General features: G+C 46.3%; 1 protein-coding gene and 1 long non-coding RNA gene across 2 annotated transcripts in view; one reads left to right on the plus strand and one right to left on the minus strand.

Moving 5' to 3' along the window:
- LOC308062018 overlaps positions 1 to 27,313 on the plus strand; it is a 459,477-nt gene that overhangs the window by 372,173 nt on the left and 59,991 nt on the right. The window lies entirely within an intron of this gene.
- LOC308063682 (epoxide hydrolase 1-like) lies at positions 3,238 to 8,013 on the minus strand (the record flags this gene model as incomplete). The annotated part of the gene is given in 6 exon segments (XM_080386982.1): positions 3,238 to 4,423; positions 4,809 to 4,986; positions 4,990 to 5,039; positions 5,822 to 6,002; positions 6,767 to 6,980; positions 7,880 to 8,013. Coding segments are annotated over 6 exon segments (891 nt in total). The 3' UTR covers positions 3,238 to 4,289.

A 27,313-nucleotide genomic window follows, 5' to 3' on the forward strand; every position in this document is an offset into this window, starting at 1 on the left:
CCATTGCTCATTCTTTTAATGAGTCCTCTCATGGAAGAGCACCTGTTTTCTTACCTTTCCAAGCCTCCATCATCTTTATGCAGAAATGATTTATCTCTCCAGGTAGAGAATTTTTCCAATATATATGCAGCAAGCCCCCCAGGGGAGTCATTCAGTCCACAACCTAATTCAAGAGAAGAAGAGAACCATTGCAGTTGCCTGGCATTGCAAATACTTCAGTGGGAGTTAAACTGGACTTACATCAATTCTTCAGAGTTTTCTATGAGAATTCAGTAAAGAGTGCGTTTTACTAGCCCTGGTAGTACTTTATTCTTGAAAAGTTCACCCCAATGGAATTTTGGCTATAACTGACAGCACTATAAAGTTGAGCAATTCCTATACAAAAGAAAATAGGAGTTAAGAAAATCCTCTGGGCTTCTTGGTAATGTGTGGCAGAAAGAGCAAATTCAGATGTAAAGGGATTACACTCTGAAAAGAAATTTCAGATAAACTGTTTGGGAGCACTGTCCTGCTTAGGATGGCTAACTGGGACCCTGAGTGCTGTTCACTTTCTATGTAATTTAAACAACAGTGGAGTGTTGTGTATCTGCTATCTGCTCCTGCCTTTGGGGAATGCTAACAAACATTATAAACACAGCATATTATATCTGTGTTTTAACCTGTAAAACGGGTGGGGATTACTTCAGCAGTGGTAGAGCTTGCCTTGGGAAAATTCCTGTACCACACTCTAGGCTGTAGTTTTACAGTATCCTTAGAATTGCCTACTCTCAAGTGTATTTTAGTGTGACTTTAGCACTGAATGACTGCGTAGAAGATGATGCACAATGTGATTTCAATTTAATAGTGGACATAGTTAATGCAAAGTAAGTTTGTGCATTGGCACAACAGTTTCCCTGTGCTGTCAGGCCTAAAGTGATTTGCTACACATCAAAGTCATGTAAATGCTTTGACCAGCAAAGGTAGGGCAGGCTAAAATGTGCCAGCTAACATATGACCCATCTGGAGGTGAGCATTTTCTGAGCTGAAAGCTGTCTCCGAATCACTGTATTCAACTTTCATGGACTGGATGCTCAGAAATACCAGTCTTGTTTGCAGCTTACTAATGATTCAACCTGTACACATCTTAGGTACCACAGCTTCTGGTGAGTGAAAATACTGTAGCTTTGCTTTAAACCTGCCTAATGAGAACTAAACTGATAATATAGATATTTTTTGAGACTAAGCAGGGAATATGTATTTTTTCCCCCTATTTATTTTCTGCCTTTCACAGTGTGCTACAAAATCCCTGCTCTTCTTTTTTTCCAGGTTAAAGAGTCCTAGACTACGTACAGTGCTTGTAGGGAAGCTGCTTGGTCACTTTAGGGTTCTTTTTCTCCCCTTCTTGTATTCTTTTGATTATAAAATATATTAATGAAACAGGGGTGGAACAGATTCTAAATATCATGGATTTAGTGTTTTGTCTTACTCTCTTTTTGCTTTCTTTAAGAGTTTGTAAGATTCTCTTAAAGTCTGAGCTGGCTGACGTTTCAAAGCACTGTCCTTGACTCTTGGATTCTCTCACATAGCAGCAACCAAACTAGAGCCCATTGTGATTTTCTTCCTCTGCTTAAATTGCTTTGGTCTTTGTTGACATCAGTTTTTATTGGCCAGTTTAATCAACCAGTCACTTAACTGCAGAGAGTTACCAAACCATTTATCTTTAGATTAAACCAAACCCTGGATAGGTGTCAGATTTTCACTTAACCATTAACTTTTATCTGTAGAGAAATTAAGATCATATTGAAAGGTACGGGTGCCAGCACAGATTTTTGTGATACTCTCTCTCCCCTGGAACTTGCTTACTTATTTATATTCATGAATTCTCATGTTAACTAGTTATTAACCCATGAACTTTATCTTTTTCTTAAGGCAGTTTAATGTCTTTAAGAACACTGGGGGAAGGAACCTCAACAAAAATTTTTTTGGAAATTAAATATGTTCCATTACTAGATCCACAGCTTCTTGATCCTGCCAGAGCTCTGATATTTGAAGCGTGATTTCCCTGTGATATTATCACCTGTAAATGAATTCTCCTTTTAAAAACATTTCTGATAGTTTTCTGATCAGACACTAGACATACTGGTCTTTGTTTTTCTGGGGGCTGTCTTCATTGTTTGGCTTTTGAAAAGAAAACCCCAAAAACCCCAACCTGGTATCTGGTTTGTCTCCTTTTATTTCTCTGATATTGCAATCAGTTCAAGCAACAGACTAGGCATTAGCTGACGTTTCACTTTGAGTTTCCTCTTTTCCAGTTAAATGCCAGGATGGGGTGCTATTCCTTCTATGGTCTCCGTACCTGACGCCAGTCTGAGACAACTCTGCTGTCTTTCCTGATGAGGGTTTATTTCAATAAAGGAATACCCCATAATCTTTGATAATATTATACAAATAAATCATGTAACTTTTCTGAGATGGCCATACCTTTCTTCAGACTCCTTATCTACTGGTCCCACTACATCATGCTTCTGGCTTCAGGCATTATGGCTGTGTCTACCTTTCTGCAAGTTTCACATTGCACTTGCTTATGGTATTTTTCTTGTTTTCATCCACATTTATTTCTAGAAGCTTCAATGTCAGGGTCCTGTGCTTTACTTTAAGAGGCTTTTTGCAAAGGGTTTCTTTGCCATAGAGAAGTGGTATGCCATTTAACAGACCTTGAAAAGTGATATTTGTAGTCTCCGTCTTTCTTTAAGCGGTTCCTTTTCACTTCCTTTTACACAGCTCTTGTCCCCATGTCTTGCATTCAGTCACCAGAATTCATTGCTTCTCAAACATGGTTGGCTTTTGTTCAACTATGTGTTTATACGCCTTAAGCAGTCAGTATACAAAGTTCATAGAGATATAGAGAAGGTTCATTACCTGCAGTGTCTGGTTTGGTGGCTTGGATGTGTAAGTATCCAGACTCTCGCAATAGTTCATGTATATTCTTCTGGATGAAAGGATACATACGTCGAACATCTTCCCTAGTAAAGCCTATGAGCCATGGTATATAAGCCCCAAGCATCACGGAAATCATCCTTCTCAAACCTTCTCTGCCAGCGAAGATAAGATTCACAGATCTGAAATCAAGTTAATGAATAGAAGGTTAAATCAAGCCATTTTCTGTTTCCAAATTTTCTAGAAAATAAGTCTGACGGGAGCTGTAATAGAAGCATTTCACTAAGCCAAATACATAAGCCCTTCACATTTATCGTGATTTCCAAAAAAAATTTGGGAGAGTTAAAAATGGTACAGCTGGTGCCATCTCCATCCAGGAAAGTCCTATACTTCGTGGTACTGATCAGCTGCTGAAAGGCTGAGCTCCTTCCTTTTCTCCCTGCCAATTTTAAATTTATCTCCTTCCTGATTTAGAATGATGATCCTTGAGGTCTCAAATCAAAATGCAGCAGAGCTTACTTCCATGCCTAGTGAAAGAGAAGCCAAACAGCACTCCATTTTTCTCTGTACAACTCTTCCCTAGATAAGGGAGGCCAACAGCATCCTGGCTTGTGTCAGAAATTGCGTGGCCAGCAGGACAAGGGCAGTGATGCTGTACCCAGCACTGGTGTGGCTGCACCTCGAATACTGTGTTCGGTTTTGGGCCTCTCACTACAAGAAAGATGTGTCCAAAGAAGAGCAACGGAGCTGGTGAAGGGTCTAGAGAACAAGTCCTATGAGAAACAGCTGAGGCAACTGGGCTTGTTTAGTCTGGAGGAAAGGGGGCTTGGGGGAGACCTTCTTGCTCTCTAAAACTACAGGAAAGGAGGTTGTAACAAGGTGGGTGTTGGTCACTTTTTCCCAGGTAACAAGTGAGAGGATGAGAGGAAATGGCCTCAAGTCGTGCCAGGGGAGGTTCAGATGGGATATTAGGAAAAATTTCTTCACTAAAAGGGTTGCCAAGCATTGGAACAGGCTGCCCAGGGAAGTGGTAGAGGTATTTAAAAGGTGTGTAGATGTGGCACTTAGGGACCTGGTTTAGCAGTGGACTTGGCAGTGTTAGGTTTATGGTTGGACTCAATGATCTTCAAGGTCTTTTCCAACCTAAATGCTTCTATGATTCTATGAAATTTAGAAAGCGTGAGAATGCAAATACCACTGTCAATGCAAAGCACGTGAATATGACTGAATGCACAGGGGTGGGGATACCCCTGGAGAAAACAAAGCAGAAGGCGATGAGAGGCAGGGCAAACAGAAGGCAGGACCCGGACCGTGGAGCCAGAAGGTAGGGTAAGAACTGGAGAAACCTTCTCTGCACTGATTCCCTTTGCTACTCACTGTGGCAGCATCTGGGCCATGTTTGTGGTAATAAGAGATCCCCAGTCTTCTCCCTGTAGGTAGTATTCTTTGGAGCCCAATCTATTCATCAGCTTATGAAATTTCCGAGCAGTTGCTTTGCTGTCAAAGCCTGCAGGTAAAGAGAAACAGAGGAAACCTGTTTGTCTTGGTGTATCATCCCCTGGCCAAAGATCATGGTCTGACAGAGGCACATGAGTATGCTGCTGTGTAAAGGCACAGTGTGCTATGCTGCTCTGCCTTGCTCCTTGGCAATACAGTGAACACAAGATGGAAATTCAGTGGAAAGTGGATAAAGTGGATAAAGTGGAAAGCAGACCTGGTTTCCAGCTACCATTACCTTCCAGATCTCCACAGCCAGCCCCAGAGCCTCAGCCACATGGGTGTTAGTGCAGAGCCAAGCATCTGCATTCACAAACTGCATTCCCTGGTGAGGGCCAGGGATGACTGAGGCTCCAAGAACCTGGCAATTCCAACAGCGCCTTTTCATCGCTCACCTTTCTGGTGTGGTGCCTCAGAGAAGCCATATCCTGGGATGGATGGGCAGATGACCTCAAACACCATGTCACCCTCATTCAGGCCATGCTCAGCTGGCTCTGTGAGTAGAGCGATGGTCTTGTAGAACTCGTAGAAGGAGCCAGGCCAGCCGTGGACCATCAGCAGAGGTTGAGCAGCTCAACTGTGAGGGACATAGGAGGGCTTCACGTGGATAAAATGGATATCAATCCCTGCCACACATCCAGACAGATAAATTAAAGCCTTAGTTCCATCACAGTTTCTGTTCCAAACTCTGAAGAAGGAGGGTGGCAAAACTGTGATTAGCATTCACAGCAGAAGGTACACAATCAACCCATGGCAAGAAGATGCCTAGCTGAAAGGACATGCCTGGTATTTTACCTGTGTCTCATCTTTTACTTACAGACAGAGGTATTGATCCCAGTCCCAGTTACTGGGGTCACAGGAGACTGAGCATCCACCTCCTGAGAAATTGGTCTTACAGTATATAAGTACAGCTGCACTTCAATGAATAGCATAATGCAGCTAAGACACGTGCAAAAACATGACTAAATTACAAAATGTGTGGGTGATAAAAAGAGAAACATGGAAAAAGTAAGCGCAGGATATAAGTTTAACCTGCAGATCACTTATCTAAAGTCTGGCTAACCTCACCTGGCTAAACTGGGTGGTGGTGGTGGATATTCCAACCTCAGGGCCTGGGTAAATTTTACAGTTTTCAAAGGTGGCTTCAAGGCAATAGCAGAAGAAAACCTCGTTGTTATTTAGTGCAGGTTCAGAGCCAGATGAAGCCCATCTTCAAGCAGATCTAATCTTATCACCACTGTGCAATGATCTTAATCTATAGAGGGTTACTAATAACATAGCCTCCACTACTGATCCTTCATTAAGCTGTTATGCACACTGTTGTCTTAATAGAGTAACCTCTTAAAGCCCCCCATTCTCTCTGTGCATTTCAGAGTGAGACCTGCTCAAGCCACAGAGACCCCCTCACCTTCAATGGTGGTTCGGAAATGGGGATATTTGTTCAGGATTTCCACTTGCTTGCGCCGGTCAAACGGGTTCCTCCAGTAGGCCACCACCTTCTGCAGGTAGCTGGAGGTGAAGCCGTAGCGGAAGGCAGCCCCTTCCAGCTGCGGTGTGTAGCGGGCCTGCTCCAGGCGGCGATGCAGGTCCTGCGGACAGGAGCTCTTGCAAGGCTGGCCAGATGCCTGCATGTGCCCTATGCTAAGGCAGGCATGAACAGGCTCTCCTGGCTCCACCGGCTTCTGTGTCTCTCTCTGGGACACCACAAGCCCTCCTGAAGCAGTGCCATACTCTGTATAACTTCCTGAATCATTTATATGGAGAATATATTTCTCTACAGGTTAGCAGTTCCCCTAGGGCACCCAGGAGTAGTGGGTTCTACGCTTGCCTTACTGCTAACTCGCTTTAGGGTTTTGGGCACTAGGAACTTGCCAGCACTGCCAGCTGAGAGAAGAATAAGCAGCTCAGCCTGTGCTACCGACTGCTAGTTGGCCAGATAATTAGTGACAGGCTTGTAGGGACAGAAGGAAGGACCCCATCCTTCTTCACCCTTCCAACCCTGTCCTCTGCGGAAGCCCCTCAGTCCTGCCCTACTGGTGCCTTTGCTATCCCGGTGCCCTCCCACCCCATTCCACCACTGCAGACCTGCTGTCAAATTCTGCTGCTCAAAGCATGGCCTTTCTGCAGGAGCAGCCCCAGGTTGCATTGAGAGTCTGTGGTCTCAGAAAGCGTAAAGACATTGCAGTGAATCTGAGCTCAAATCCCATTCATAAAGGGCAGTGAGCCAGAGCATCATCTAACGGACCTGCGCTGGCTATTGCCCCCAAGGCATCACCTCAAAGCAGTAAGGTGGGTGATGAACTGGCTCCACCTCGCAGCTTTCTGCCCCTCCTTACCTCCCAGGCACGGGCACCTCAATTTCTTTGTCAGATGTTTCAGTCTTGAAGGGACAGATACTTTCATCTTCTTTCCCTTTTAGAGGTCTTTCATCTGAGCCCCACCATCCATTGCCCATTTCAATAGTCTTGATCTTGTGTCTAGACCTCAGCCAGTAAACCAGCATCCCTCCAACGCCCAGAGCGGCCACAGGGACCAGGACTGCATTCCTCTGAGAACATTCGAATGACCTGGGGAGGCATAAAATTGTTTGCGCCCAACAGAAGTGTCAAGGGTAAAGGGACTATGCTGAGGCTTGTAGTCACATTGGTTGGACATGAGTAACAAACCCCATGCAGTCAGCAGGGGCTGGGTGTTTCTGTTATTTTTGAAGATCGCAGGCAGGATTTGTGGCAGGGTTACATCTACCAGTGTTTCTTAGGGACCTTAAGCCTTTGCTGATCAGGACTTGTTAATCACAAGGCTTCTCTGTCCCTCTCCTTATGTACCAGGTGTGCCCTGGGAGACAAGGATCAGTAGGATCTGGATCTATCTGTTTTAAGGCAGGTACTGAAGTGAATGGGATAGTAGCACCTGGACAGCTTCAGGAATAAAAACTGCACAGAGTGGGCTGAGGAGCAGAGACAAGAGTTTTCAGCTGCTGGAGACAGCTGGATGTGCTAGACATGCCCCTTGACTGTGCTACATACATAGCTCCCCTACAGATTCAGTCATCTTTTAGGGCAACGCTAGCCCTCCACCATAGCTGTCCATAGGTAAAGGTCTCAACTTGTCTGTCTGGTGCCTCTTTTTCTTACCTAGACAGCAAAGTTTCAGACTTTCTTGAGGTGTGGGAGCTAAGGCGCCAGAGCTGGATTTAACAGACAGACAGCAATGTTTTAAAACCGTTCAAACCCTTCAGCAATCAGTCCTAAATGTAGTGTCCCTTCCCATCCCCCTGACCTGTGCCTCAAGCTCTCCAGCTTCCCTTGGGGATTAGCAGAGCTGTCTGGGGCTATTGCAGGGGGCTCAAAGAAGACTGTGAATGAAGATTTTTTGTCATACAGGGTATGGAAGGGACTATGCTGTGCCCCAGCCCAGGTGCTAATAAAAAGTGAACTCCTCAGCACAGAGCAGCTATTTCACTTACCTGATCCGGGACAAGGTGCCATCCCTAGAAAATGGGGGTGGGGGTGGGGTGGGAAAGATTCTTGGTCTGATAGTGTTGTCTGAATGGTACCATCCCTTGGGGATGGTGTAAGGAACATCCCCTGCCAGCACCATTTACCGTGCAGCCATGGGATCACAAGCTGTTCATCTGGCTGGCAACAGAGACAGTGTTTCTGGGCTGTGTTTTAGCTAGATAGTTTGTCACCATAATATTCCCGCCTTCAGCACAATTTAGATAAAAGGCACTGAACAACTGGGTAGGTGTCCTTGCGGTGTTTCATCCTACAGAGGGCTGTGTTACTTCAGCCAAGTAAATAGTTTATTTTGGCAGCTGTGTAGCGATAGGTGCCCAGCCTTGGCAGGGGACTTCCAAGCTCAAGGGTTACTCTGCTGCCAGCCACGTGGTACTCATCCTGCCCAGGGCTGGCATGAGGAGCAGCTTGTGGGACCCTTCCCTGTTCAGGTTCAGTGAGCTGCTGTACCTTTGCTATTTCCAACTACTCCTGACTGGATACCAAGCTTTTAGGTCTCATCTGCCCGCAAGAAAAAGGAAACATCCTCGTTGGTTCTCTTTTAGCCTGGTAGATTCTCTTGCAAGAAAAGCAGAATCTAAAATCTACCAAAAAGTTAGAAGCAACAGAGAAAGTCTTGTTACTCTGCAGCTAGATGAGGAAGCTGTTTGGTGTCATAATTACGATGCCTTGAGACAAAAAAAAATTAAAAAGGACAGGAAACTCCATGAAAAACCAAGTCCACTGGGTGTTTCCTGTTGCCTGGTACCCTTTCCCACTGCTACCTGTGATGCAGAACACAGTGCCTGTACTGGACACCCCAGCAGTAGTGAAGGCAATTGGGTAATTGATCTCTGAGACAGTCTATGTGATTTTTAAGGAAGTATCTCCTGAAACCACTCCCAGACAAAGAAGACCAAGAGCTCCTAAGAGTAAACAGTGTCAGCCTCCACCTCCCTGGAGGCTGAGTAGCTTATGCAACAAGTAATAACAACCCCCTGCACTTATATCCTGGAGTTTAGTGAGTCAGAGGCACGAAACCAGTTAGCACGGCAACAGCACAAACTCGGCACTGCTAACAAAGCAAGCATGTCCCAGAAACAGCTCTCTGAGTGGCACAGAACAAGGCTCAGTCTTATAAAACCTCCTCCCTACCCATGCTCAGGAAAGCTCAGCTGCATGCTCCCACCCACCGATGGCCTGGTGGACCCCACCGGGCCTTTCTCCTGCCCCAACCCTGGGGACCCCTGTTTAGAGTCCCTCCTCCCTGTGCCAAAGAGATCTCACCAGGCGTTTGGAAGCATCTCCTGCCACATGTCCGCTCCTCCTCGCCTAGCCACAGCTCCCAGCGAAACAACCCAGGTGTCTCCTCTGCTGGCTTTCTCTTCCGCAGCGACACTCTCCTGGTGACAATGCAAGCTACATCAACCATCAGTGCCACCTATTGCCTAAACGTGCGCTTGCAAATCAAGTTCAGCAAGAGACAAATGCCAGGTCCTGCACGGGGAGGGAACAGCTCCGTGCATCAGCACAGGCTGGACGCCAGATGCATAGAAAGCAGCTCTGCAGAGCCTGGCCTGAGGTCCTCAGCTGAGCCTGAGTCAACAAGGTGCAGCAAAGGCCGGTGCGTACAGGGCTAGATAGCAAGCGTGTTAGCCAGCAGGCTGAGCGAGGTGATCCTTCGCTCTCTTCAGCACTTGTGGGGCCACATCTGGAGTGCCATGTCCAGTGCTGGCCTTGCTGGCAGAGGAAGGGCTGGAGTGAGGCTGCCCACCCTCGGTGGTCAGGGCCACCAGGCTGCTGGGGGGCTGGAGCCATGTGGTGTACCAGGAGAGACAGAGAGACCTGGGCTTGTTCAGCCTGGAGGAGAGAAGGCAAAGGGTGGGGTCTTACTGCTGTCTGCATCTACCTAGTGGAGAGTGTAGGAAAAATGGACCAAGAACAAAAGGCAATGGACGCAAATTGCAAGAAGGGAAATTCTGGTTAGATGTGAGGAAAAATTAGTTCACCATGGAGGTATTCAGACACTGGGACAGGGGCCCAGAGAGGATGTGGGATCTCCATCCTTAGAGGCAATCAAAATTTGACAGGAACAAGGCACTGAGCAACCTGATCTACCTGAACCTGCTCTGAGCAGAAGCTGCGATGAGCTGACCTCCATGTGTCCCTTCTGACCTGTGCATTGTGTGGCTCTATTCCATGTGCACCTGTGATCGGCAGCAGCCCAAACAAAAAAGGAAAAGTTGCTTTTCATTTTCCACAGAAATCAATGCTTTGTTTTAGCTCATTTTTAGACTTCATTTCCTTCATGGTTAGTAAAATCTTACTAGGTAAAGGCTTCTCTTTCCTAAATTGTGTCCTTGCTGTGCTTCAGTCCAGGAATAACTACATCTTACTGTGAGAGAAAATGATTCCTATCTCCATGCAACGCTCTAAGCGAAGTACCATCACCAGTGAGCTCTGTGATGGTTAGGTCTCATACCGTGACTTCATATGCAGCCACTGTGCCATCAAAAAAGAGTCATCAGGAAGAAAAGCTTGTAAATCCTTCATTTGGTCAAAGTTCAGTTTATTGCTACACCACAGCTATTTCTGGTTACATCCGTCTGGGATTACTTAGCTTTAAGGTTCTATTTCCCAAACAAAACCAGCTCTTTTGAGGCCTCTTGGAAGATGATATCCCTGATTGCAGAGGGACTATAGTCAGCAGACAAGAGAATTATTAGCAACAAGGGGAAAGAACTACAACCCATGTGGAAGGTAGCTGAGGACCCTGTAAAGAGCCAGGTTGAGGTACTGCAGGCTGTGATGTCGTCAGTAGACAAAAGAGACCTCGAGGAAATTCTGTTTCTTACTTAGCACTGGGAAAAAGCATAAAGGCTGGTGGAGGAAGGACTGGCTTAAACAGCTGTGAGTGAATTTATCTATACCAGGAATGTGGGAGAAGAGCCAGCAGAGCTAGTTACAGCTACAAAGAAAAGACAGAAGTTGCTGCTTTCTGTATAAAAAGCTTGGGAAAGTCAGAATGGCTTTTACTTAAGATACAAGGTGACACACCAAGGCCACTAATACCCTGAGGCTAAAAGGCAACACCTCACCGCCACCTTCACCCCCGATAAATCTGGAACAGCTGGGATGCCAGGATCCCGTCTACTGAAATGCAGGGGATGTGCAGGAGTTTTGTGTGAGTGCTGGTGAGCAGAGATCAAAGGGTTCCCAGAGGAAATTCCGTCCTGGGATGCAGCAGCAGTGGAAAGCAAGGGGTTTTTCCCCTCCTCTCTTACAACCTCTCGAGGCCAAAATGCACAAATTCAGGCAGAAACTGCTTGCTGGAGACAGCAAGGCTGCCTCCCACGAGATTTTGATGCATGTCTCATAAATGGAAAGGGGAATCCCACAGGAAAGGACCTGCAAAAATGTCTCAGAGCATCTCCCTGCATTGGGGCAGGATCCCTTATTCTTAATGACAGATGTCTTAGCAAACCCATTTTTAAAAAGCCCCTTCGGAGCACTATTAGAAAAAATTCTGCCTCTGTCCCAGTGCTGTGCTTTTGCTGGTTCAGCTGCTACTCTGGCATGGGAAAAAAAAACACAAACCAACCCAAAAGGAGAGAGAATAAAATTTGATACACTGAATCTCACTATTGCACCTCTGTCTAAACTTCCAAATGTCTAAACTTCCCACAGTCCCTGTGCGACAGGCATCATTTTATAAAGGGATTTCATATGTTCCCATTGCACAAATCACATACTAACAGAAAGCTTGTTTCCTATGCTTTTCTCTTGCTCTTGTCACTGATCTGCAGGATCACCCCTGCAGCAATGATAGAAAATACAGACATGGAAATGTTACCGTAATGTATTTTTTCAGATGGTTTAACAGCTGGATACAAGCAGGAGGAGCCAAACACAACACAACCTGCCAGCTCTCCCAGACCCGTTTGCTACTGCTGGTACAGTGTGACCTGCTGCTGGAGAAAGCACCCAAAGGCCAAGCAGTAGTTCTGCAAACACTGGGTGCCCTCTTGTGGGAAAGAGGAGCTCGCAGCACCAGTAATAACACTTTTTTTTTGTGTATTTGGGCTTTTTTCTATTTTGGACTTTATGTGTTTCTCGTTGCCAGTTTCACGTAATCATAATCCAAGCCTCATCAATGCCATTAATACTGAAACCTGAAACACAGGGAGGAAAGCTGGTGACTTCTCATTATGAAATGGGCTATTGAACAGGGGTAAGAATGGAGCACAAAACCTTTGAACGTAGCTCTTTTATAGCTTGAGATGCTGTGGCAACTTGGAAATTATTATTCTGACCTTTAGAGCCGTTGCAAGGCCCTTGCTGGGATTTATGGCCCCAACTGTAATGCACTGCCCTTCACAGAATCATAGATTCATGGAATTGTTGAGGTTGGAAAAGACCTTTTAAGATCATCAAGCCATCATCTTACAGCATGAAGGCATTGCTGCGTAATTTTCCTTTTGCATGCACAAGATCAGGTTCACTGTCTTAAGCATTACTAGAAAGCAAATGGTGCTCATTAACAGGGGATCTTTGTGAATATGGTCTCCTGACTTATACCAGGGACCAGCTCTCTTCTTTTTTTCTGGTCGGTGGCCACTACCAGTGAGCTGCTGGCCAGTGATGTTGCAGGGCAGGACAACTGGAAGCTTCAGATCTCTCCTGTGCTCTTCCAGGTTCCCGAAACCCTGCTTGCCCCATGGCATCACTCTGTCTTTGAACGTTATGTTCTTCCTTTGCTTTTAAGGAAGGTCCTAAGGCTAACAAGGATTTCATGTGTTATGCCGGATCTTTGCTCCTACAGGCCAAAGACACTGAATGCTGTATTTCCCTGCATGACTTCTGAAGGAAAATGGTCCCCGTGGTCCAACAGGTCCAAGCTGGGACTGTCCATGCACATGCAACTCTTTCCAACTGGTATTGTATGAAAAAAGCCATGCCCAGAGATGGGATTAGATGGGAAAAATTGGAGATCTTACCACGTGTGGCTGTGTCCTTGGGGTTAAGGGAAAGCCCCCAGCACATCACCCTACTTGCAATGGACAAGCAAAGTTTTCACCTTTCCAGTGAGGTCTCAGGACATTCAGCTGGTTGGTGGGAGATTTGTTGGGTACCAAAGTCGACTCTGGCACTGAATGGCAGGCTCTGTGCTCAGCCTCAGTGATCCCGTCCCTGGAGGAAACACTGAGCTCCTAAGCACCTCCAAGCTGTTAGTTCCTGAATCTTACTAACAAGAGCCAGCTCAAACATCTGAGAGCCGACGGCAGCAACACCTTGCTCCTGCCCTCACCGGTAGCCAGTCCATGAGGCCTCTGTGCTGCTCCATGGTATATTACATAAAAGTCGGATTGCAGGAGCAATGAACAGCTTGGGAGAGCCCAGGACAATCTCTCCAACCTCTTCCTCCCCCTCCACAAATGCTCCTTTCTTGCGCAGAAAGCCCATTCTCATTTCTGAATATACCTTCCCCCTAACATCTCTTTAGTCCTCTGCTCTGCACTGTATGCTGAAGAGAAGTTACTGTTTTCCCAGCTGGAAATGGCCCCTTCTCTGTCTCCCTTATTGTCGGAAGACCTCACAAATGTTTCACTGCTACCTCCGGCAAGGACTGGCCCCTTCTGTTGCTAATTAGGGAGCTAAGAGGTTCCTCCAGGCACTTCCCAGTGAAACTGAGCCCATGAAATGAATGGCAGGCAACATCTCTGGGGGTGGGGAGCAAAATTACACAACCGCTGCTTGGAAATAGGCAGTTTGTTACGCGTGCTGGTTTTAGAGACTCAGCAACATTAAAAACAAAAGCAACTTTCAAATCCAAACCAGTGTATTTAGGTCACTGATACCCCAGGGATAATCTTGGGGATATTGGTGATGGGAGGCAGGCAGCAGGCTCTGGAAGCTTGTGCTCAGAGCCTGGATGCACAAAATGTGATAGCTCCTGCATGTGTGCCAGGCCATGGACTGAAAGTCGGGTGTACAAGACCTTTCTGTGCTCTAGGATATGGGTACTGCTGTACTGCATGCTAGGAGTGTTAATCCTGGAACGTAATGTGAAGGATAGCCCTTTTGGGCTTGGACACACTGTGGAGTTTTGGTAGGTGAGTGTGGTGGAGGCTTGCAGGCTTGGCTTAGCTAACCCAGGTGCCCAGCAGACGTGAGGAATTTCTTATACAGAAGGGAACTTCATACAATCAGTACAGATATAACTTTCAACTCTGCTCAGTTATCCCATTTTTGTTGTTTTACAATCTTAGGATTGCATTGCATATCTCCTGCAACCATTGCTCCAAGCCATGTAAAATTATCATCTTGCAAAGAAAGCAAGAATCATTTTTTTAAAAAAAGGATGCAGCTGACCAAAGGTACTTGAGAGAGGGACTAGTCTTAAGATTTGTAGGACAATATAGATATAAATGTCTTATGGAAAAGAATATGCTGGGTGATTTGTCATTAATGTAGTGAAGAAGCATTGGTGGCAGAAACAAAGGCCTTATCTTCAACAAAGGGCTGCATATAAATTAGTATGTGTAGAGGGTCTATACTCAATGATGTATTTAGTTTAACAAAAAATCTCTAAAAAAGCAGTTAACAGCAAGTATTTGGCTGAGGCAGAAAGAAATGCTAGAGAACGATCTCCATCCTTCTCAATAACAATGATTGCTGCTGAGGATCCTGTAACAGCAGCTATTACGACAGGCCAGATCCCAAGCTGCTTTTCTCCATCCTTACCCTGGAAAACTCCTGTTCTTGCTTTCGGTGGGCATGAGTGCGCAGTGGCTGCGAGGGGTAGCTGTGTTGCAGAGTGGGGCGGGTTGTCTCTGTCCCACCGCTCTGCTGGAGCTCTGCACAGCCACCTTCCTGAAACTAGCTCTTACAACGAAGGGCTTCGGAGGGAAAAGGAGAAGCCCAAATCTAAGCATGGGTTTTGCAGTGCCATCAGCTGAGCATTAGGCGCTCACGGAGCTCCCACAGTCGGTATGGCAGGCAGCTGAAGGGCTGCTGGAGTGTGTGAGCTCCCCTTTGCAGGCCTGAAGAAACATGCAAGAAGAGATCTGTTTTTGAGACGTTGGTCTCATGATGTATTCAGTTCACTGGAAATTTTGGAGAGTTTTCTGCAATGATCCTGTGCGTTATTACCTCCCTTTTGGGGAACTGTGTTAGCTGTTTGGAAGTATTTGTGGCCTTCTTCCCAAATTATTTATTTCTCTATGGTTTTTCCTACTGTCCATTATTAGTTGTTATGCCTACATTGTATAACAACAACAACAGTAATATGAGGAGACTCATCAGGTCCAGAGGCATTAAGAGAATGAAGACTGAATCAGCTGAACTTCTGACATAAGGATATGATTTTCATTTTTCATTAAAAACATCTAGTCTGGAAAACGAGGGACGTTTGAGTATAATGTAATAACAGCACTGCAGATATCTCACCTAAAGAAAGCAGCACTATGGACCTTGAGCATTATATCAGGACCCACAAATACAATTGGGAAAATAATTAGGTATTGTATTTTAAGATATTGGTCTGAATATGGTAAACAAGATTCTATCAACAAATCTGTAAGTGTAATTTTTTTTTCTCCTCCAGCTTTTCAGCATTCTTGGAAAGACTTCTCTAAGCAAAATCCCAGATACGTAACTGACTGGCCCTTCCCAAAGGTACAAGGATAAAGCCCTTTGCAAGTGGCTGTTAAGAAAACTGGGCAGCAACAGCTGCAGGATTAATCCTTGCCTAAGATTAATAAGCAGTTCCACAAGCAGTGTAACTAATGAAGCCTTGTTTCCTACATGTATTTGCAAAATACAGCTACTATTTGCAAATACAAAGAATTTGTATTTTGCAAGTACAAACACAAAAACTTTCTAACAATTGAATTGTTCTAAGATTTTGTTTCCTTTAGGTATGTTTATAAAATCACCCCTGCACTTCCAAAGAAATCACTTTTCATGAAATGTGTAGAAACACCTTTCAGAACTAATTTTGAAATGTCTGCTTGCCAAAGTTGGTGAAATCAGCAAACAGATCAAAAAGTTACTGAGAGGACACATCTATAGACATACCCAGTGATTGCACCAGCACTGGTTCTGCAGGAAGCAAGGAACAAAAATGAAGTTGTGAAAGAAAACATAGGAGAAAGCACCTATTTTTTAGCAGTGTTGCAGTGAGAGGAGTTGCAAGGCTCACAGAAGGAACATCCCCCATGATCAGTGCTGAGACATATGGTAGCCAAGAATGATCGAGTCCAGCTCATTTGGTTTTAATGGTGAAATCTTCAGCGCCATTGACGAGACCACCGCTTGCTTTTGCACCACATCCAGAGGATGAAGTGTTTAGTGAGGCAGCCAAATCTATGTAAGATAGAGAACGACTGGGAAAAACTTCAAAAGCCCCTAGTAAAGGCTGCTGCTCTGAAATCTAATTCATGTTTTGGCATTTGCCTTCAGTGGGAGCAGGAATGAACCAAAAGTTGGGTAAGTGGCACAAAGTGATTGCAGATGGAGCTCTCTGTGTGCCAATATAAGTTAAGGGAAGCTGGAAAAAATATTTCACTGACCTAATATTTAAATGAAATATTCTGAGTTAGAGCTGATTTCAGGGAAAAACTCCAGGCACCTCTGTGGACAGCACAGTGCTGAGAGAGAAAACTCAGTGCAGAGCAAAGCAAAGCCAAAATAAGATGTCGTGTATTAAATAGGTCAGGAATGTATATATCACCGTAACAATTCCAAAATAAATCAGCTATGCATCCCCACTTTGAAATCAGTGTTAAGTAGGGTCACTTCCATAACAAAAGGGCAGAGAGGAATAGAAAAGGCAGAAAAAAACCTGGCACCATAATCACTGGGACAGTGGAGGCTGTAACAGGAGAAAGGAATGAGTGAGCAGGACAGTTTAGCTTTATGAAGAGTTGAGTCAGGGGAGAGACTAACATAATGAATAACTAATTTGACCTTTAATAAAGTCTCTTGTCACCTGCTGAACACCCTTCATGACTTGACATGGATTATAATCTGGGAGTTACACAACACCTGATGTAATAAAGAAAGGAAATGTAATTTTATGATGCATAGAATTCTGAGATAAAAAGAATTGCTGAAAAATGTCACCAAGGCAAGTAGCTGTAATCATAAAATTAGTATTAATAAAGTTGGTGATGGTGAAAATCCGTCAGTTCTTGTGCCTCTTGTTTTAGGATTTCCATTCAGGTTTGTGTGGCTCACTGAAGCTGAGATTATTCCTGCTGCTCTTTAAGCACAGCAGCATCCACATGGTGAAATACACTTTAAACACTGAGAGTTAGAGCTCAGGATGGAGAGCCAGAAAAAGCCAGTGTAATCCTGGTTTCTGGCACAAAGGCATCACTTAAAAGAGTGCAGAGTTATCCATTCCACAGCTCTCATGCGGTTGCAAATCTCTGTCCTGAAGACACTGGATGGTTTCTTTAAAGCTGCATCTTCTCTCTGGAGTAACCACCTGAGGGCAACATCACAGACGCAACGGGACACACAGGGTTCCTGTGCCTGGAATATTGCACTCACTTTGAGTGACCCCATTACCAGAAAAATTGTGATGACTGGGAAACAGCTCAAAGAACAGCAACAAAGATGATTAGGAGGCTGGAGCTACTATGCAGAAAAAACGTTACAAAAGCAAAATCTAGTTTGCCTAAGGGATGACTGACTAGGAGCAGGATCCTGGCCTTCAAATGTTTGAGGAGTGAAGAGAAATTATTTAGCGTAATAAAGGGAGATAGAACTACCAGTAACTGGTGGAAATGAGGCAAGGAAAATGTGCCTGCTCTTCCTCTTACATTTTTCCTACCTGTGAGATACTGGGTTGTGAATTGGAAGTATTCATATTCTGACTCTCTAATGAAAGATCAGGGTGAGGACAGTGCGGGCCAGGAGCACAGACCCTTGCTCATGGAGATCAGCTCACAGTCTACGTGACAGTCAGGAGATGACTAGTGAGTAAAGCAGACCACTGTTGGGTGGGCAGGAAGATAGGGATACCACGAAGTAAGAAATGATTTACAAAAGAGAAGTCATTCCTTCAAGAAAGTCCCAAGAAATCCAAGCTGTTCTCCCCCATCCACAACTTTCAAAATACATATGGCCCCAAGAAGGATCTTTCTTCTTTGCCAGCCTGCGACGTATTTGTGGGGGTGCTCTAGAGCAATACTGATTTCAGGACAGGGATACTTCACCTTCTCATGCCTTTCCAAGGAGGCAGGTGTTGGGGCCCTTGATCAGGCATGACAGTGGTTGGAGGCAGCCAGTGGGACACATCACCATACGCTCTGATTCTGGACAATTATTTTTCTGGTGGAGAGGGTAGTGGAGGCATCCTGCCCTGTGCAAACGCTGAGCTGGTGCTTAGAACACGGAGTGGAAGGGAGTGCTGAATTTATAGTACCGATGTGAAATGCCACCTACGTGTGCAGAGAGGTCTAGAGAGGAGACAGAGAAGTCCTGTCTGCCCTGCAGTCCAGGTTTGGCTTCTTCACTGCATGGGTTTGTGTACCATAGCACAACACTGGCAGAGCCTCATGGCAGTGGCTGATGAGGTGTCCAGGTGAACCAGGAGCAAGCTGTGGGCTGGAAGGGCTTTGCTGGAGGGACCCAAGGGGACTGGGAACTGGGCACTGTGCAGCGTGCACACAGCTGAGCACCTCCAATGGTCCACAGGATGGCCATGATGGAAGTCGTCCAGCCTGGTCCCTCCTCGGGGCAAGCAGCCCTCCCCAGCTGCCTGACCAGGTGGGAGGGAGGCACAAGGAGTCACAGCAAGGGGCTGAGAGGGATAAGGCAGGGTGAGCTGGATGCACTGGGCAAGCTAGCAGAGCTGTGACACTGCAAGCCTGGTGCTGCCTGAGCCTCTTCAAAGAGCGGCTTTAGCAACCTGAGAACATACATAGTCGGCAGGATCATGCTGTGCCAGGGCTGAAGGCAGAGCTGAGCTGCAGAGCTAAAGCTGTGGCACTTGGGCATAGGTTAGTATCCGTTCTTTGCTCGGGAAGGGAAAAGCTTAACGCGGTGTTCAGGGGGAGGGGAGGCTCTGGGTGTTCCTGTAAGCACAACGCGAGGAAATGGTGCTAAGACAGAGGCATGACCCATCATTTGGTAGGAGGTGCCAGCCTGCCCAGGTTAGCAGTGCTCAGTAAAGCAAGTGTGACAAACCAGGGCAGTACAGGGGTGGCACCTCCTGTCTGCTCGTCCAAGCCCAGCCCGTACTTCTGCCATATCCTTCTCCCTTGTGGCACCAAGTGGGTGTTTTTGTGCAGGTTTTGCAGTTACTAACTCTTACCGCACCAGCTTTCCTGCTCTGTTCCCCTCTCAGTATCCCTTGCTGGTGAGGTCTGAGGGACACTGGTATAGCTGAGAGACATCTCTTCCCCTACTTTTCCCTCTGCCAGCTGTCAATCACCCACCTGGCACTCAAATTCAAACCTCCCCATATCAGGCTCTCCTTTTCTTCCCTTTCTGTCCCTCCATCTACCTCCTTTAGCCAGTGATGGGACCACACCACCCCCTGGAACGTGCCAGCAAGAAAATGAGCTTTTTGTGCAGAGCTCCCTGCGTGGGTTTGGGTTTCATTTGCTTAAAAAGCACAGAGCCAAAAACTTCAGGGTGATCTGGGGCCACTGGAGAGCCCTGGAAAAGGAGCAGTTCTGGACCTGTCCAGCATGTGGAGTGCCCTGTTATACATCAGGACTTTGCAGAAGGATCCACAAGATGTTTCTTATTTAAAATGCAATTGGAGAAGGGAATGCTACACCAGCAGACTCGTCTAGCTCCAGGTCATTGGGATGCCAGCTGCAGTGTGGTCTAACAAGCTTGCTCAAGCCCCTGACTAGACTTGACTGGCCTTCCTGAAGTCTGTCTTGCTGTTACTTCATCCTTGTTAAGAGTTTAAATACAGTTGCTACGCTGCAGTTAAACACTGATGCTGTGGTAGGCATGCCCTAAGTGTGATGGAGCCTGAAAATTTGGGAAGCAAACCAAGCTCAAGTAACTACTCCAAACGGAAAGCAATAAAAGACAGCAACTCCTCCTTCCCTTCACAGATCCCCTACTTAAGAAAGAAAATCCTAATTCTTCTAACAGTCCCATTATAGGACTGAACTGCACCAATGATGACAGGCCTTTAAAAAAAAAAAAAAAAAAAAGATTGGCAAATCTATTGTCTCCTCTTAGAAGGCTTATTTGTAAATATGGCTAGCCAGATCCTTTTCCTACAGTCTGCAGCAATATTTTTCCCTGAGATCGAGGAGTTAACACTCAAATACATCAGCCTATCTCAGACCCTGGAGGCAGACTAATGCACCATCTCTGCTAGAGCATTATCCCTACCATCCACTGTTTTCAGGTTCCTGTTAAAGATTAATGATCAAAGAGCAAACAGCTTTTGCTTTGACTAATTCTGATTCAAGCCTGGATCTCTGTTTAAGCAAAAGCAAACCAAGCGAGTGTTCATTTGTTTTGAGAACCACTGGTTCCCAGGAAAGAGGACAAATTTCTCTTTCTGTCTTCTGGGTAGTTGGTGCGGGCAGCTCTGTGCCTCAAAGGCTTTCCTGCCTCCATGACACAGCAGCTGGGAGCCGGCGGAGCACATAAACCCGTAAGACAGGTCCCTATCCTGCAAAGTGAGAAGATGTTAGGAAAAAAAAAAAAGTGATTTTCCAATAGAGGGCACTAACTCATGGCTTTTGTGGCAACATAAAGCCCTATCTGTTCTTTACCAGCACCCTCTGCAGGCTCCCAAACGGGGTATGTCTGAGTTGAGGATGAGAAGGGGAAAGGAGACCAGTACTGAAGTGCTTATGGCGCCGTGTTGGTTTCTAGTATCTTCTACTCATAGGTTCCACTGTTGCAAAGCAACATACAAAGGGTATCTGGCAATGCATTCAAGTACCTGACCTGTGCAGTGACATGAAGAGGGAGATACAAACTATTTTGTTATGGAAGGCATGGCAGAGGCTTCCCTAGCTGGAGGGGAAGTCACTGCTAGGAGACTGTTTTGTTTTTTCCTGGCAGTTCCTTCCTGGCTTTGTAGGGTCCTTGCCCATAGGCTGTTTTCCTGGGAGAAGCAGTCAGTGAGGTTCGTTTGATTTCATCACATCCTGTTTTCAGGGCTTCTGGAAAATAAAGCTGTTGTGAGGCTGAAAGAAAAAAAAGGATCGCGTCCTTGAACAATGACCTGTGGAACAGCAATAGCTTCCACACCTGTATGTGCTCCCCAGCCATAACAACCCCCCCCGCTGCACAGACCCTGAGGGAGGAGGTGTGAGAAAGTCCAGAATCCTCCCTCTAGCACAGAGATGGGGACAGGAAAAGGTGTCCAAATATCCACTGGTGCATCACCAACAGGTCACGGCCATTGCTGGCTCCTGCCTCTTGGATGCATGAGCAGGTGCCGTGGTTTAACCTCTGCTGGCAGCTCAGCCCCACACAGCTGCTCGCTCACTCTCCCGGCATCAGGATGGGAGAGAGAATTGGAAGAGTAAAAGTGAGAAAACTCGTGGCCTGATATAAAGACAGCTTAACAGGTGAAGCAAAAGCCACACACGCAGGCAAAGCAAGCCAAGGAATTCATTCACCAGTTCCCACCGCAGGCAGGTGTTCGGCCATCCCCAGGAAAGCTGGGCTCCATCACCCGTAATGGCTACTTGGGAAGATAAATGCCATAACTCCAAACATCCCCCCTTCCTTCTTCTTCCCCCAGCTTTACATGCTGAGCATGATGTCACACGGTAGGGAGTATCCCTTTGGCCAGTTGGGGTCAACCGTCCTGCCTGCGTCCCCCCCCAGCTTCTTGTGCACTCCCAGCCTGCTCGCTGGTGGAGCAGTGTGAGGAGCGGAACAGCCCCCGACGCTGTGTACGCCCTGCTCAGCAGTAACGAACACACCTCTGTATTGTCAACACCGTTTTCAGCACAAATACAAAACATAGCCCATGCTAGCTACTATGAAGAAAATTAACCCTATCCCAGCCAGAATCAGCACAGGAGGGCAGCAGCACAGCTTTCCAGGTGTTTTTTCACTCTTTTACTTTAGCTGCAGAGTGCTGTTGTCCCACACTACCCCTTTTTGACTTCAAGAGGAGGAGAATGCGTCCACCAAAGCAAAGACACTTGCCAGTGTGAAATTATGTTGGTCTAGGAAATCTGAAAGAGCAGATTTCCTCTTAGGCTTGGAGGCCTCATGCTTCATTCATCCTCCCTTGCTCTGAGTTTTGGGAATATAGACCCAGCCAGTTTGTCTTACAGCTGGACATGGAAAAGGGTCATTTCACAATCCTTTGGAGCTGCTCTGGGGTTGCTAGCCTCCATTATCTGTCCCATTGTGTATTCCTGACATCCCTTTTCCATCTGAACTGCTCTTCCATGCGCAATATTGCCATCATTACTGCTTCTGAGTGCGGCACGCTGTCGTGCAGAAGCTGGTGCCTCACTGCTTCAGCTAAGTTCAGTTCTGTGTACGTTCCTCTTGCTGGTGATTTCCTGGATGACAGGCATTTGCATGGATCCTGGCCCTCATGTTTTGAAAGGCCCAGAGGTGGAAGACAGTTAATACTATCCTCCTATGCTTCCTGACCTGCAGGAGTTGCAGGACACCATCAACCACCAAGGCAGAAGGAAGTTATCTAGAGTTTCATGCATTCTTTGCAGAGAAAAGCACCTCCCCTCCTGAAGTCTGTCTAAATCCTTTGTATCACAAGCCTTCACACTCCAGGCTGCTGCCCTGGATGCTGCTTTGTGAGTTCCTTCAGCGGGGGGTTAAATGGAGAAAGACGCCACAGAGTATCTGTGACTGTTTTTCTAGCGGGAGAATGTCTTTGGCTCCCTTCCCAGGGTCACAGTGAACTTCTGGAGGCAGTGGTGGAAGCAAGACCTTTGTGGAAGACTGTTAGTATATTATTCCCCTCTTTCCATTTCTCCTAACACAACTGAGTATGTTCAGTTCAATGCATAAGCCTGAGGTTAAAAGTGTCAGTAGCTCCAGGCGAGCAGACCCTGCAGGCGCAGACACTAACTGCATAATGGGGTGTGAGTGAAAGGAAGCCCTGGAGGTTGTCCTGACACAAACCCCTTGTAATCAAAACAGCTGGAAGCCGTGACATGAAGGGGAGCTGACTTACACAGTTCAGCCTCTTCCTCATGGGGTCTGGTAAGCCCTGGGACTCCTGCTGGATCTGGTGGGGCAGGAGGAGCTGGGCCATCAGGAACACACTTGAGTCTGTAGCCTGCGCTGTCTCCTGACGCATCCCAGCCTCCGAGAGCTCTTCACTCCCAGCAGCACTGCGTGCCGGAGGAACCACTGTCCAGGAGAGTGGCTGAGGATGTGCCAGAGCATGCAATTCATTTCATTACACACAAAAGTGCTACAGCAAAACGTAAAGGAACAAGAGATTAAAGGGGAACAGATGTTGGCTGATCTTGCCCACCCTACTGCTGGGAGGCAGCCCTGGGCAGCTGCTGTCTGACTCAGGCTCTGCTAGCTCAGGGTAGCAAGGCTGGGATCTTTGCAGTCTTGCATTGCTCTTCAGAGGACAGTACCAAGTATGGCACTGCGGGTACCCTTTTCTGCTGTGGCAGCTTGTTTCATGGGGTGCCCTTTCTGTAAAAATTCATTTAAATGAATCCTTGTCATCATAAGGCATGAGCATTTAACTGTGGAATGCTGGGCCCCGCTGAGGTGAACCATCCAATCCATAATGAGAAAGGAGATCTGAACCACTGGATCATTAGTCCCAAACCAGGTTAAACCTCCCGTGGTGCAAAGCTTGCCCATCAGAAAAGCCAGAATGGGTTACTGACACTGCCTGATTCTATACACAGTTCAGCTGCCAAAACTCGTTTTTTTCACTTAGTGCATAAGCCACATTATTCCCCATTTTTGTATCTTTTTCCTGCCTTCCTTTCATTGTCCGTAGCCTTCCTTTCAATACTCTCTCTATCCCTGCCTCCCTTACTCTGCACTCTGCTGTATCAAGCCACCACTTACTCATATAATGGCTGGACTCCCTCTCCTCATATTCTCCTTGCCCAGCCTCTCTTTTTTTCTGAATCTGCACAGAAATGCTGCCACCCACACTGACATCTCTAATAGATGTTTAAAGGTGCGTCAGCCAACTTCTGAGGAACTTGTGCTCCTGTGTCACTTAGTACAAAAAGGCCCAGTCTTCAGTCATTTAAATTTTTTTCCCTAGAGGGATGAAAAAAACCACTAACCAAGAAGAAACAGCCCAAATTGAACAGTTTATTCTCTTTTTAAATATTCTCCCTCAATATTTCTAAGCCCTTTTCACTGTTTAGTGATCCCTTACTTCTGCCAGTACCCACCACTGGGAGCTATTGTCCGCCTAATGCAGAGCAGAACATGCCAGCAAGCTCCAGCCAAATTCAAACAATTAATTGTAATGTACCCACCACTACAGTATCTGCAAATAGCTGTGAAATCCCAGAGAATTAAGCTTGAAGACTTAATGGGTGAAACTGGCCTCTTGATTTTTATTTGCATGTAATGGCTCACTCATACATGTTTGGTAACTGAGGAACTGCAGCTGTAACCGTGCAGTGGAGCTCATTGCCTTCCAGCATTATTTTTTTTTTCCTTAAATTGCCTTGCAGCTTTTCCTGCAAGTGTGTCCTGTGTCCTGCCTTCCCCATCTCCTATATAGTCAGAAACAGGAGAGGGGGTCAACCTTGCCGGTGCACCTCTTGGACTGTCTGTCCCCTCTCCTTGCTGCACGCTCCAGGCTTCTGCGCTCACAGGGCTATGCTGAAAGCCCAGCGACACGGCTACAGCTCTGAGAGTGCACCGTGCCTTCCCTGCAGGGCCACCTTAATAGCTCACTGCGTACCCCTGCTCACAGATGGGACTTCCCCAGCACCCAACACCACCAACAGCACCTTTCTGTGTCTCTCCTGATACAACAGCATATGCTACCTGATCCTTGCAAAAAAGAACATCTTTCTCAGCAGATGTCCTGAGCCCCCCAGGAAGTGTTTGCTCTTCTCTGTTTGCAGATCTCTTCTCATTTATCAGGCCAGCCTGGTCACTCATCACCTCCTGATGTTAATGCTGGGAGATAGGGCCACTGAGTGCAAGAGTGGCAAAGCTGTCATGCTCCAGCTGGGCAAAAGTGGAGCCTCACTCAGTAAATATTGACAGGTCTGCAAGCAAACAGAAGGCAGCTTTCAGCAAGCAGCTCTCTGGCTCCCTGAGCTGATGCTGGACCAGAGACACTTGGTGCTCTGTGGTTATGAGCTGCTGTTTACAGAGGGCAGGATACAGGAATGGATCTCCAGCAGCTGTGATGACAGTGGCAAATTGATGGGCTCACAGGAGCCACCAGCTGCATGCCCGCTGCCCACCTGCAACACAAGAAGTGGCTGCAACCACTTCAGCCCGTGGAAAAACAAGCTGTCTTTTTCATTCCCCAGCAGCTTCCAGATGGGATTTCTTCAAGAGGATATTCAGGACAATCTCCATTGAAAATAGATAGGATAGCACAAACCAGATTTTTGTTCCAAGTCTTTAGTTCTCTGGTTTTCCTGTTCCAAAACAATGTCCTTAGCATTTAGGTGGTTATTGCACCTCCTGTAAGTTGTTAGATTTAGGCAAGTCACAGATGCAAGTGAGTATAAACATAGAGATAATCTGATTGAGTCCTTCTTATGGGTCCATGGAATTGAGTAGCCAGTCATTAGCAGCATCAGTTCTTACAGAAATCCCAAAGTTTAGTTCTTATACCTTATTAAAACTAACTTGCATCCTAAAATGGGAGATCTATGCCCCTTTCAGACTATTGCCTCTTAGCTAAGTGACCACATTCCCTACACAGGTGGAGCAGAGTTCTTATGCAAAGAGATGGGATTGCAAGCGAGGGCTCATGACGGATTGGGTTCACTTCCTGGCTCACCCTTCCTATGACTTTGGGCAGGTTATTTGATCTCTTAATGCTCTAGTTCCTATCCATGAAAAGGAGGTGATAATGCTTTCCAGCTCTTTCTTTCATCTACTTAGACTGAAAGGGACTTTGCTTTTTCTGTGCTTCAGTGTTTTCTGTTTGTATTATTCCTAGAACAGTTAGATTCTGATCCGCTGCAGAAGTTCCCCGGTACTGCAGTAAATGCAAGTAATTATCTGTTCTCATTTAGAGCCTGTGGGCACCATCAACAGCCAATAAACAAGAGGATGACTCAGGTCCTTAACTGACACTGTGTGGGTCTTAGATAGAGAACTAAGGAGTGGGACAGTAATTTCAGCAGTAGATCCCAGGAGTCACCATGCCGTTAGTCCCTAGTCCCTTTCGCTTCCTTTTCTGAATGTCCAAGCTGTTTCTTTACATTTGTTTTCCACTCTGGTTTGTTTCTACTACCTGCCTCTCACTTGTAGAGTGAAGACAACAGTTAATCTCCATTTCCTTTCCCCTGCGTGAAATAAACACTAAGTAATGTGCGTGCTTTGGAGACAGGGCAGATCCCTGCCATGAAGGACATCTCTCTTCTTCCTTACTCTCTATTGCCATTTTTCATTTCTAAATCAGACTGACAGTTTCTTAGAGCAGGGACATTGTCTGTGTCAGGGAGTAAGCACAGCATGCCTAACGCACTGCAGTATGCTTGAGAGGCTGTTGGTGTAGACCGTGCTAGGAAGGGTTTCTTATGTATTAATTTCCTAGAGTAAATCAGTCACTGGGAGTTTTCTGTCAGACAGCTCCTTTGCTGAACCAGGTGTTGGGTGATGACAGGTACCAGAAGTGTGAAAGAGGATGGCGGAACTGCAGCCTAGGGACAGTGGAAGAGCGACCAAGGATTTGGTTGGTGCAAGACCAAATGTCTCTGCTACAACTACAGCCCAAGCGCCATGCAGGGCCAGAAAGCACCTAGGCACTGCTTCAACAGCACTGGTCATCTGATCCAAACCTCAGCTTGTACAAAGCAATGGTCTGATAGTAAATCGTTTCAGCTGTTCCTCCCCTTCGGCCATCCCTGCTCTGTGGGGCCTCTGCAAAGCCCCATAAGGAAACCCACAGCTCCGGGATGGGGTCAGCTCTTTTGTCAAGATCACTGGAGATCATGCCAAAGCCAGTGCCAAAACTGCTGTGGGCCTCCAGCACTGGCAAGTCTACCAGTACAAATGAATTACAGGGAATGAACGTAACAAGACACGTCGATGGAGATCCAGGGGAGGGACAGAGAGAGGGGAGGGAAACATGGCAAAGGATGAAAAGAAAAAGAAGGGACATAGCAGACACAAAATGGACCTAAGGGTAAATGAGAAAGGCAAACTAGTGATACCTTTTGTTAAATATTCATTGAATAATGGTTTGCACAATTACAGCCAGAAGCAACATTAACAGCAGGCAGCAAAAC

Source organism: Falco punctatus, assembly GCF_963210335.1.
Source record: "Falco punctatus genome assembly, chromosome: 4".
In the NCBI taxonomy this organism is placed as follows: domain Eukaryota; kingdom Metazoa; phylum Chordata; class Aves; order Falconiformes; family Falconidae; genus Falco; species Falco punctatus.